This window comes from Gastrolobium bilobum, unplaced genomic scaffold (genome assembly GCF_033153095.1).
Source record: "Gastrolobium bilobum isolate Gb01-03AN ecotype WA unplaced genomic scaffold, APGP_CSIRO_Gbil_v1 utg239904, whole genome shotgun sequence".
In the NCBI taxonomy this organism is placed as follows: Eukaryota; Viridiplantae; Streptophyta; class Magnoliopsida; order Fabales; family Fabaceae; genus Gastrolobium; species Gastrolobium bilobum.
The window spans coordinates 1-10,196 of record NW_026897058.1 but is presented as its reverse complement, the minus strand read 5'-3'; the positions used below and the strand labels follow the sequence as shown (position 1 = coordinate 10,196).

At 36.9% G+C, this 10,196-nt stretch overlaps 1 protein-coding gene across 1 annotated transcript; it reads left to right on the top strand.

Annotated features, from left to right (window-relative positions):
* Positions 1-1,333: 1,333 nt before the first annotated feature.
* On the top strand, positions 1,334-2,733 carry LOC133303803 (uncharacterized; the record flags this gene model as incomplete). The annotated part of the gene is made up of 6 exons (XM_061503780.1): positions 1,334-1,550; positions 1,649-1,890; positions 1,967-2,170; positions 2,250-2,342; positions 2,427-2,528; positions 2,599-2,733. Coding segments are annotated over exons 1-6 (993 nt in total), but the record flags the coding sequence as incomplete, so codon positions are not given.
* Positions 2,734-10,196: the final 7,463 nt, after the last annotated feature.

Here is a 10,196-nt window from a genome sequence, read left to right as displayed (position 1 = left end):
AGGGATCGGTTCTTCAGCTGCATGCAATGAGAGAGGTGACTCCATCTCCTTGATGAGCGCATACAGCCGAACACAAAATAGAAAAGGAAAGGATTTATGCTTGCGCTCCAATCTTCAAGGGTGTTGGTCTACTGCTGCACAAGAAAGAGAAGATGAATGTGCTTAGGTCTCAATCTCTTGAGGCGTTGCTATAGGACCGAACAGTGAGGTATGAAAGATGAGCTTATGCTCTCATGCTTCCCCCTGATGATGTGCGACTTGGAGGAAGAGGAACGGAGAGAAAAGAACATACAAGGTTGTGGTTTGTGTTCAGCCAAATAGGTGTCTGAGAATAAAGGATTTGTTATCTAGTGGATGGAGTCTTCTTCATGGAAATCTGCGGCCTTATAAGAAACAGATGGCTTGCTGGACTTCTGAATATAATGACCCCAAGAAAGAAAGGATCCGACTTATTTGCTCCCCCTAAGCACATGAGGTTGGAGGGATAAGGTGAGATGAGGTTTTTCGGCCAATAATATTTCATGCAAGCTGACTACATTTCCTTCATTGGTTACATACTTAACCAGGCCGATTTGAGGTTGCATAGGATTACAATAAATCAAACTTTTCTATCAACCCACGCGCATACCAAGGGATTACAAGGGGAATGAGCTTGCCATGTGGGACTTTTAAACCAATAGTGTACAGCCTTGTAAACTTTTAGGAAAAGATAATGTGTGAGGATTAGGTAAGAGTTTAAGGCTGCACATAAGTCCCACTTAGGGCACTTGGGCCGTTGGCCATCACCAGAATTGGGTCCAAGAATATTTGTCCATAAGCTATCCTATCTTAGGAACTAACCCTTGCCTTATTGTATTATAATTAATTGTAATTCTATTCTTATTTAACTAGTATCTTGAATCATTTAAAATGTTCACGTATACTCGCTCATAATAAAATTAATCATATACTTTTAATGAGTACTCATATAATTCTACGTAGTATTATGCTTTCTATACGTTATGATCAAATTATTCCTATACTCATAGCTAGAATTTCACATGCATAAAATAGGTACTCACCTTCCATGTTAATACGAATAATTCCCTAATTTAATTTAGCTCCATCTTAAAGCAAGCATTTATATAATCCGAAGGCAAGTACTTTACCCCGTTCCTAATCGCAATTTAAATAAATTTATAATTAGACGGGATGTTACACTTATTATTTGCAATTCAGTTTCTTAATGCTTAAATATTATGAACTTTTTCTAATACATATTGTGTAGTGGATGATTTTTAAATACGTAAATGCATGCTACCATGTTATATTTGGGACAAAATGATTAGGTCAAATGCCGCGCATAAGGAGATTTACAGTAAGAAAAAGTTCAACAACATCATCTACTCCTCCAATCCTAGAAACTCAAAATGTGCAGTCCAATGTTGCCATACAAAATGTAGGCCAAGAAGATCAAGTTCATTCTCCATCCCAAGAACCAGCTGATGTACCACTTGAAGTACAACGGGTTAAGAGAGCATGCAACAAATACTGGGTTGTTGAAGTTATAGGTATACCATTTAATATCTATATTGAGTTTTAATTTTTTTTATGTATGCCTGTGCCATTATTTTTATACTAACAAAAAACACTAAATATTATGTTATAGATGATAGAGGAAGGAAATCCGAGGAAAGATTGAGGATCAAGGATGTTTTGGTACTGCCGGAACACAAGAAGGTTTTGGTACAATGGTCTGAAGATGGTCAACCTATTGGGGATGGTTCTTCACTTTTGAATGGCTTTTTGGGACATCTTGCATGTAACACTAATCTATTCCCCATAAGTTATGTGAGGTGGCCTGATGTACTTCCCTGCTATAAGACTGATGTTTGGGAAAACACAATTAAGGTATATATGTTCTTTTAATTTACTTCAGTGACCTTAAGTTATTATGAATTGTTTCTGAATATTTTTCACATTGCAGAAAAAGTTTGACCTTTGCACTGATGACGAGCACGACTATTGTATGGGAAATATAGGTAAAAAGTGGAAGGATAATAGGCACAGGTGTGTTGATTTTATTGACAAAAACAAAACTTTTGAGGAAAACCTAGAAAATTATCCATACGGTACGACTAGAGAGCAGTGGGCTGGTTTTTTGACTTATAAGACAAGTGAGAAAGCACAGGTAATGAGATAAGCATGCATATATTTTCTTAATGTGGTTTACTTGACTACCTGTAATTATGTTTTGTGGGACAATGCAGAAATATAGTGAGATTAATACAAGAAATCGAGCAAAACAGACTATAATGCATACACTTGGTGCTAAATCTATTGCAAAGACAAAACACGAATTGGTATTTCCGTAAATTATAATTTTTTTATTTATATCTGACATTGTTTGAATTTAACTAACATTTACCATATTGTCATTGCTTTAGGAAAAAAAACTTGGACGCAAAATTAGTAAGGGGGAAATGTATACCATTGGGCATAAGAAAAAAGATGGCAGCTTTGTTAGTGAGGAAGCTAGATCAAAGAATGTAAGTATGTTCTTTGTGAATAAGGAAGCTATACATCCCTGTTGAATTAATATTTGATTTTGTTTTGTAGGACGAATTACTAGAAGAAATTGAAGATGCATCTGATGAAGATGAAGCCTTTGAAATTGTGTTTGGGAAGGAGCACTCAGGTCGCGTTAGAGGAATGAGGTTTGGGGTGGTTCCATCTCAAATGCGTAAGCGCAAAGTATAACACCTCACAATTTTAAATCAAGTAATTAAAATATTAAGTGAGCAATCAAGTGATGGATTAGTGAAAATCCAAAAGATTAGGTCAAAATACAAAGAAAGGGCAAAATGGTAATTAGCAACACGCAACCCTAGGAAGATAAAAATTGAGTAGAAGGTCTCAGATGGTAAAAATAACCCTGGAAATGGGTTCAGAACGAAAAATTGAGTGGATGGGCAAGTTTCAGAAAAATCAGTGAATAGTGTTTTTCGCGGGTAAAAATATCGCGTTACGATTGCACCGTAAAACGTGCCAGTTGAATTTTGAGCTCTAGGTTTCAAATATGAGTTAAAAATGGTCTAATGAGTTAGGAAATATGACTTCTTATAATATTCGATGAAATTAAGACAGTTTGGGGAAGCGTGCCAATGGCGCGCGTAATAGCTTAAAACAGTGTTTTCTCCGAACGAATGGAGGACTCTTAATTCATCTGATCAAGCCTAATTAAAGGGGAATAGTTAATGTTAAAAATTTGAGTTTCTAAATAGGTTGTGAATTTACGGACGTTTAGTGGAATCGGAGGAAAATTCGGATTAGTTTTAAATCGCGTGAGGTGGCGGTGGGACCCACCCCACTTAAGTGACTTAAGCCACATGTGCTTGGCACTATTCATGCATCACTTTCCTCCCTTCTTCTTCATGAAACCCGCAGCCCCCTCCCCCAAAAACCCCATTTGCATTCAAATTTTCTTTTCACCATAACTTGATCATTTCTTAACCAAATCAAGTGATTTTTGTGTTGAAATTTGTTGGAAACAACCTTCTAAACACATTGGTACCACTCTTGAGCCTTGAAACCGTGTATTTGGGGAGATATTGGCCATTTACAGCCACGAAATTTTGGAGAAAAAATGGTTGTCCATGGAGCTTTTGATCTTCCATTGCTTGGAGGAGTCTTGGGTTAGCTTCTAGCCTTTGTTGTGAGTATGTTTCTATCCCATTTACATGGTTTAATTGTGATTGAATTTTTGGAAACCTAAAGCTTGATTTGATGATGTGTTGTGTTAGAGAGCTCAATTTGAAAATGTGTATTAGATGATAATGTGTTAGAATGATGTATTAAAGCTAGAAATGCGATGAAATTTATTGATGAAAAATGTGAATTTTTAACTTAGAAAATTTTGAGGTTGTCATGACTTTGAGTTTTGAAAATGTGTTAGGATTGGATTGATGAGTTGTTGTATGATTGTATGTTGATATAATAGGATTGTATGAGGTGTGGAATGATTAAAGTTGTATGGAAATTCCTTGGAATGCCATAGGGTAAAATTCGATTCTTTTAAGAAAGATTGAAGAATTGATGTTGAAAAATGATTTGGATGATGATTTGAGTAGTTATATGGTGCTTAGATGGGTTGTGTTGTGCTTGGAGAGTGTTTGAATCAATGGAAAAGAATGAATTGTGTTAGAGACCTAAATGAGCCCAGAATGAAATATTTCGCAAAACGATGCGTAAATGTCGAAAAACGGAAAAACGACGATTGAACTAGCCTCAAAACAACCTAAGGGAGTGTTATAAAATGAGAAAGAAAATTTAGGAAAATAAATCTCAAATTTACACCTACATGGCCGAACCTCCAAGGGGAAAAGGGGTGATTTGGCGATTTTCGCGTTTTGATGTAATTCGACGCGAAAATGATGAACCGGCACTTGAACTGGCCTATTGACAACCTAATGAGACGTAACAAAATGAGAAAGAAAATTTAGAAAAATAAATCTCACATTTACACTACAATGGCCGAACCATCAAGGGAGGATGGGGAGGATTTTTGTGATTTTGTGTTTTGATACTATTTGACGAGTACTGATGGATGTACGTTATTGTATAGGTTGCCGTACGTCGACCTGAATCCCGAATCTTGAATCAGTGAGTTGCCCTTGGTCTGGGACCAAGTGGATTGAGGTAAGAAATTGGTTCATTGCATGTGTAATTATAAATTAACATGTATTGGTTGATCTAAGAGTGATTGGGAATGTCCTCTGTGTAGGCATTCCGCTGTGTACCGAGTTGAGGGATAAGCTGCTGCGGAGCTTGTGGAAACACGAATTAAGGTAACCTCTTGGTACTGGGGCTTGTTCCCCTTTTCTGTTCCACCTTGCCAGTTGATGGCAACGGTAGGAAGTGTATATGAATAGTATAGAACACATGAGCATGCATGCATTATTGCTATGGGTACTTATGTACCGAGTCTCTGGCCAGTAGACAGTTTTATTAGCCTTCGGGCATTTTCGGACTTCCGCTGGATAGGTCTCCAGGAGGGAGTTCCAGTTGACCGCGTGTCATGGTGTGTGATCCGGGTAGGAGCACACTAGGAATGTCTTTGGCGTTTTGGTTGGTTTGGGCATCATGGTTGTGGTTTCTGTGAACACACCTTGGATGATACCCATAGGCTTATATATGCCGAGGGCGTACGTGGAATTGGGGTTACCATCCCGTATCGTCGTATTTTGTTTTCTTTATATTCCCCATTCTCTAAATCCCTTGCTATATCCCGTTTTCAAAGTGGTTGTTGTATTCTATTGATATGCATCGAAGTGAACCATTGGGTGGAGTTTTCTCCAGAACCTCTTGGTTACTGAGATATATTTGTATATCTCACCCCGTCTCGGGGCATTTATTTCAGGAGGTAGCAGTGGAGCAGGAGCCTCGGGCAAGAGGCCCGCAGAGTGAGCGATGGAGCGTTTCTTATTTTGCATTTTGTTGGCCGTGTGGCCTAGGCTAGACTTAGGGCATGAACATGTCATTTGTATTTATTAGTAGCTTCATTAGCATCTTGTTCATGCCATTTTGCCTAAGTCTAGTAGTGATGTATTTGGTTATGTTGTCTTTTAAATTAAGTTGAAATTTTAGAAGAATGTAATTTGAAGTTTTAGTTTCAAGTTGTAATTTGTAAAGCCATATTGTAATAGCATTGATGCATGTCTAATTATGATGGAAGGGCCTTAGGCTTATTTTAGGTTATGATAATATGTATGATGGAAATATGCATGAAAAAGGTGTTAGTGATTGCAACTACTTAAGAATGATTAATATGGACTCTATGTTTAATAACTATAAACTGGATTGGGTTGTAAGTGCCCCAAGGCGTTGTTGGTCCTTGTGTGTGCCACCCATTGGATTATTACTGTAATATCATGTGTTTATTAGGTACATTTGAGGTTTAAATGATCTTTTACAAATTTGGGATTATTGGAAAAACAAAGGAAACTCTGGCGAATTTTCTGTAGAATTGGCAGATTTTAGGCGAACTTCGGGAGAGCATATCTCCCTCCATAGAGGTCCCCTAGGGACGTGCCATACGCCATTTTGAAGGTTGAGATGTCCTCTACCTTGTTTCCAAGTTTGAGGAAAATCTGGGTTGATCTTCGGCCTGAAAAAAATAGAGAAACACGGACTGCCCATGTGCCCCTGCACCTGAGGCAGATTCTGGACCGGATTTGGGAAATTAATTCCCGCTTCGTTTCTCAGTCAAATTGAGCGTGTGATATATCAAAATGAAGTTTGAGATGCCTAGTTTGTAGGATAAAAATTTGAGGGCAAATGGTTGAGTGGATTGAGTGCAGTAATTCGAGCAATGTGAGTGGTTTGGAGCTGTTTTTGGGGTTGTTTGGGCTAATTGCTTATCCAACTTCAAACGGCGATAACCGGAGCAAATGAGCTCCGAATTGAGCGTATTTTAGCTTGTTAAAAAGGGAATTAAGTAACACAAAGATATAATCTGAGAAGTAGGGTTGGTTGCGATCTGTTTGGTCGCAGAAAAACTTAGAGTGTAACATATTCGAATTGGTGTAAAACGTGAAGTTGGAAATTGGCTAAGTGAGTTTATGGGAACTCCTTAGTAACTTATAATAAGTAACGTAAGTGATAAAAATAGTTTAAATAAGTCTTCCGCAAGAGTTTATGGTTACGGTCACAGCTTTTAATTATTACGCCTTTTTATGTTTTAAATGCTCGCGTAATAATCGAAAAAAATTTATTCGCGTTTTATAAATGAACTGCTGTGATTGTAACTGCGCTTAATATCATAATTAATGTTAACAATACCGGTACGTAACGGGCTGTTACATTTTATGGTATCAGAGCAGTTTTGTTAGGGAACTCTGATAATGAATATATAGTTGTGTTGTGTGTTGCATAGTTGTATGTAGATTCTTATCGATTACTGCATATGTGATTCCTTAGTGTGGGTCTGATCAACCCATTCCTTTGTGTTACATGCGTAGTCATCGTAAGAAGCCTGCGTGGCAACCTTGGAACACCAAATGTAAGTCCTTAGCCTGATGTTGTGGATGCAGTGTTGACTGCTCCATGGACAAGAGATGGCAGTAAGTAAAATATGAATATTATAGGACTTATGGGAAACAGACTTAAATGTTTCGTCTGACCTTGTAGATGAAATTTATAATGCTGGATTATAAGTGAAAGTTGTAAACAAATCTATGATATGTACGGTATTGCATGGATGAACCTTGTAGTACCATGAATAATAAAGATATATAATTGAGATGAGTCCATAGTATGGAAATGGTATGGGTAAAGCTTCCAAGTATGTGTGTAGTATAGTGTGTACAATGGAATTGGTGAATAGACTTCATCAAGGTGAAAGGTTTAGAACCTGTTGGATTATTGAAAATGGTGAACAGATATGCTTAGGCATGAGTTTGAATATTTTATGTTGACTAGAAGTTATAAGTCCTTGATGGATGATGTACACTTAAACAAAGTGAGATGGTTCATGCAGAGAAATAAATAGAATAATTGATGATTAATCCTATGGGATTTGACCACTTGAAATTATAATGTTTGTCAATTGTTAAATTGAGATGTATCGAAATATGGGATTTAAATCCATAAGGAGGTAGTATTGATTAAGCATAGGGGAGATGAATTAATTATGTATTATATGTATAAGGAAGAAGTTGATAGAATCGCCATGGATGGCATTGAACAAGGTTCATTGAGAGTATGATTGTCCGTAACGGAATATGGTCTAGCTTGACAGACATGCCATAAAGGAAACCAATGTGATTATATGTGTGCGTTAATGTGTGGAATTCTCCTTGGAAATGGCTACTTGTAGAGGTTCAGGTGTTATGAAGCATAAAAGGATTGATCCATGATGGAGGTCTCATGGAGATCTCAAAGAATGAATATCGTAAATTGAAATGGCCTAATTACTAGTGGATGTTGTAATGCATTGTGAATAATACCTAATGGCCGGATGGCCAGTATACCTACTCTGATAAATAAACGGATGATGATCCAGTGATGGCCTAAGTGCCAGTATACATATATATATGTATGTACACCTTGTGATGGCCTGAGCGCCTAATTATCCGTGTTGAGGTAAATTATTAAATTTTTTGTAAAAGGACAATGAGGCCGAATGAAATCCCCGATGATGGGAAGTATCTGAAGAGATTGTATGATTAGAGAATGAGCTAATGTACAACCTGATGGGAAATCATGTGATTAGTGTATGAACTAAGTTACAATAAAGTGTGGAATTATGTGTTTAGCAAAAGAGCTAATGTGTAATGTCAAAACAAAAATGATAAGATTAGTTAATGAGTTGAGGTATAAGTGTTAGTGCAAGGATTGATATAATTTTCCAGTGCACGGATTGAGGTGAAATTAGTCTTTTGTGATAGGACGAATATGTTTGAACTTTGAGAAAATTCTTGATTCACGGAATAGAGATTATGTTATGAACTATGCCAAGTGAATAGTCAAAGTAAAAGAGAAAACAATCTGTGAGAAGAATAAGCAAGGAAGAGATAATGGACTATGGATTTGAACAATAACATGACAGAAGGAACTATTGAGAGTTAAGAAATGTGTATATGTTGTTAGTGAGAGAGTTCGATGAAATAAATGTTTGTAAATGAACAAAATACGTCAGATTTGTGTAATAAGTTTGTTGGAATCCTCGCTTTATGATAAAAGAGATAATAATGTGATTTAATGTTGACAGATTGAGTGAGTGTCCTTCTAGGAAGGCTGGTAATGATCAAGAGCTCATGTTAAAGGAGTGTTATATATAATCGCATATGCCACTTATGGTGGAAAGTGTGTGGAAAATGCACAATGTTGATGTTGTTTTGGTTAAGTATTAATGAGGTATAGCTGAGTGCTGTGGTAGCTTTGAATATTCCGATAGACTGATATACCAACCGATGGTAAATTGTATAAGTAGTGGCAAGGATGGATTTAGTTTTATGTGACTTGATAATGAAGTTTCAAAGATTCCTATAGGATGAGACTTGCATGTGAGAGACATGACATTTTTAGTGGTCCATCAGTTAATAGTGAAATGGGTGTGGAAAAATGATTCGTCCCAAGGTATTTGGTGAAAGTTGGTAAAACTGTAAGGTGATATTATATTGAGTTTGACATCCAGGATTAAATGACGATGATTACGAAGAAGTGGTATAAATAAGTGGAACAAATGGTTAAGTTGTAACACCGGAGTGGAATGAAAGTTGAAAATAGTTAGTGGGAGAGAATATTAAGCATGAGGCCTTCATGTGGAGGTCATTAATGAGTGTTGTGTTTAGACTATGAGAGGTCTAAGTATGGAGTTGAGCTGATTGAGTTGGTAAAATTGAGATGGTTAAGTTAATAAAGAGTTTAACAATGAGTGTAAATTATGAACATGATTTTGTGGATGGAAAAGAAAATTCGGGAGTGTGTTTGTGGTTGAAGGGCCTTATAGGGCTAATCGAAAATATAAACTATGATGAGTATTGTTAGTTTCGTATCACAGAGAGAAATATATAGTTGTGAGTACCTAAAAAGAGGTGAAGGCACGTGACAAGGAAAAATAAAGTAAATGAGTATAGAATTTAATGTGAATCGGAATTGTAGGACACGACAAAGTGCCTTTGAAACTAGAAAGCATGTGGTTGGATGAAAGCCAAGAAAACAACGAAATGATAAGAGTAGTGACAGTAATGGAAAGAAATGGTTGTTGGGGTATTGTCAAAACAGTGAGGACATCGAAAAAAGTTAAGTACTAAAGAACGTGAGTTGGAAATACTCCAGGAATAACTAGTGAATGTGCATGAAAGCGATTAGATGCTTTTGAGAACGACCATGGGTCAGAAAGATGGATAAAGATGAGAATGAGGTAAATTGATACCGACAAATCCGTAATATTGTTATATTATTACCTACAAATCAGCGAAAGGGTAACGGGAGACCAGAAAAAGTGTAAAGTATTGTGAATTAAAAGGTCACAGAACCATGAGAGACAAGTGATTGTGAAGGATCAAAGGATAATAAGTATCATAAAAAGGAGATCATGCTTGTGATAAAAGTAATGTGGTAAAGGAACACACTTGAGGATGCTGCTGGGAGCGGGATGATGAGATTCTCCGACTGTGTCCTCAGTTAGCGGATGAGTATGATTTAATTTTGCG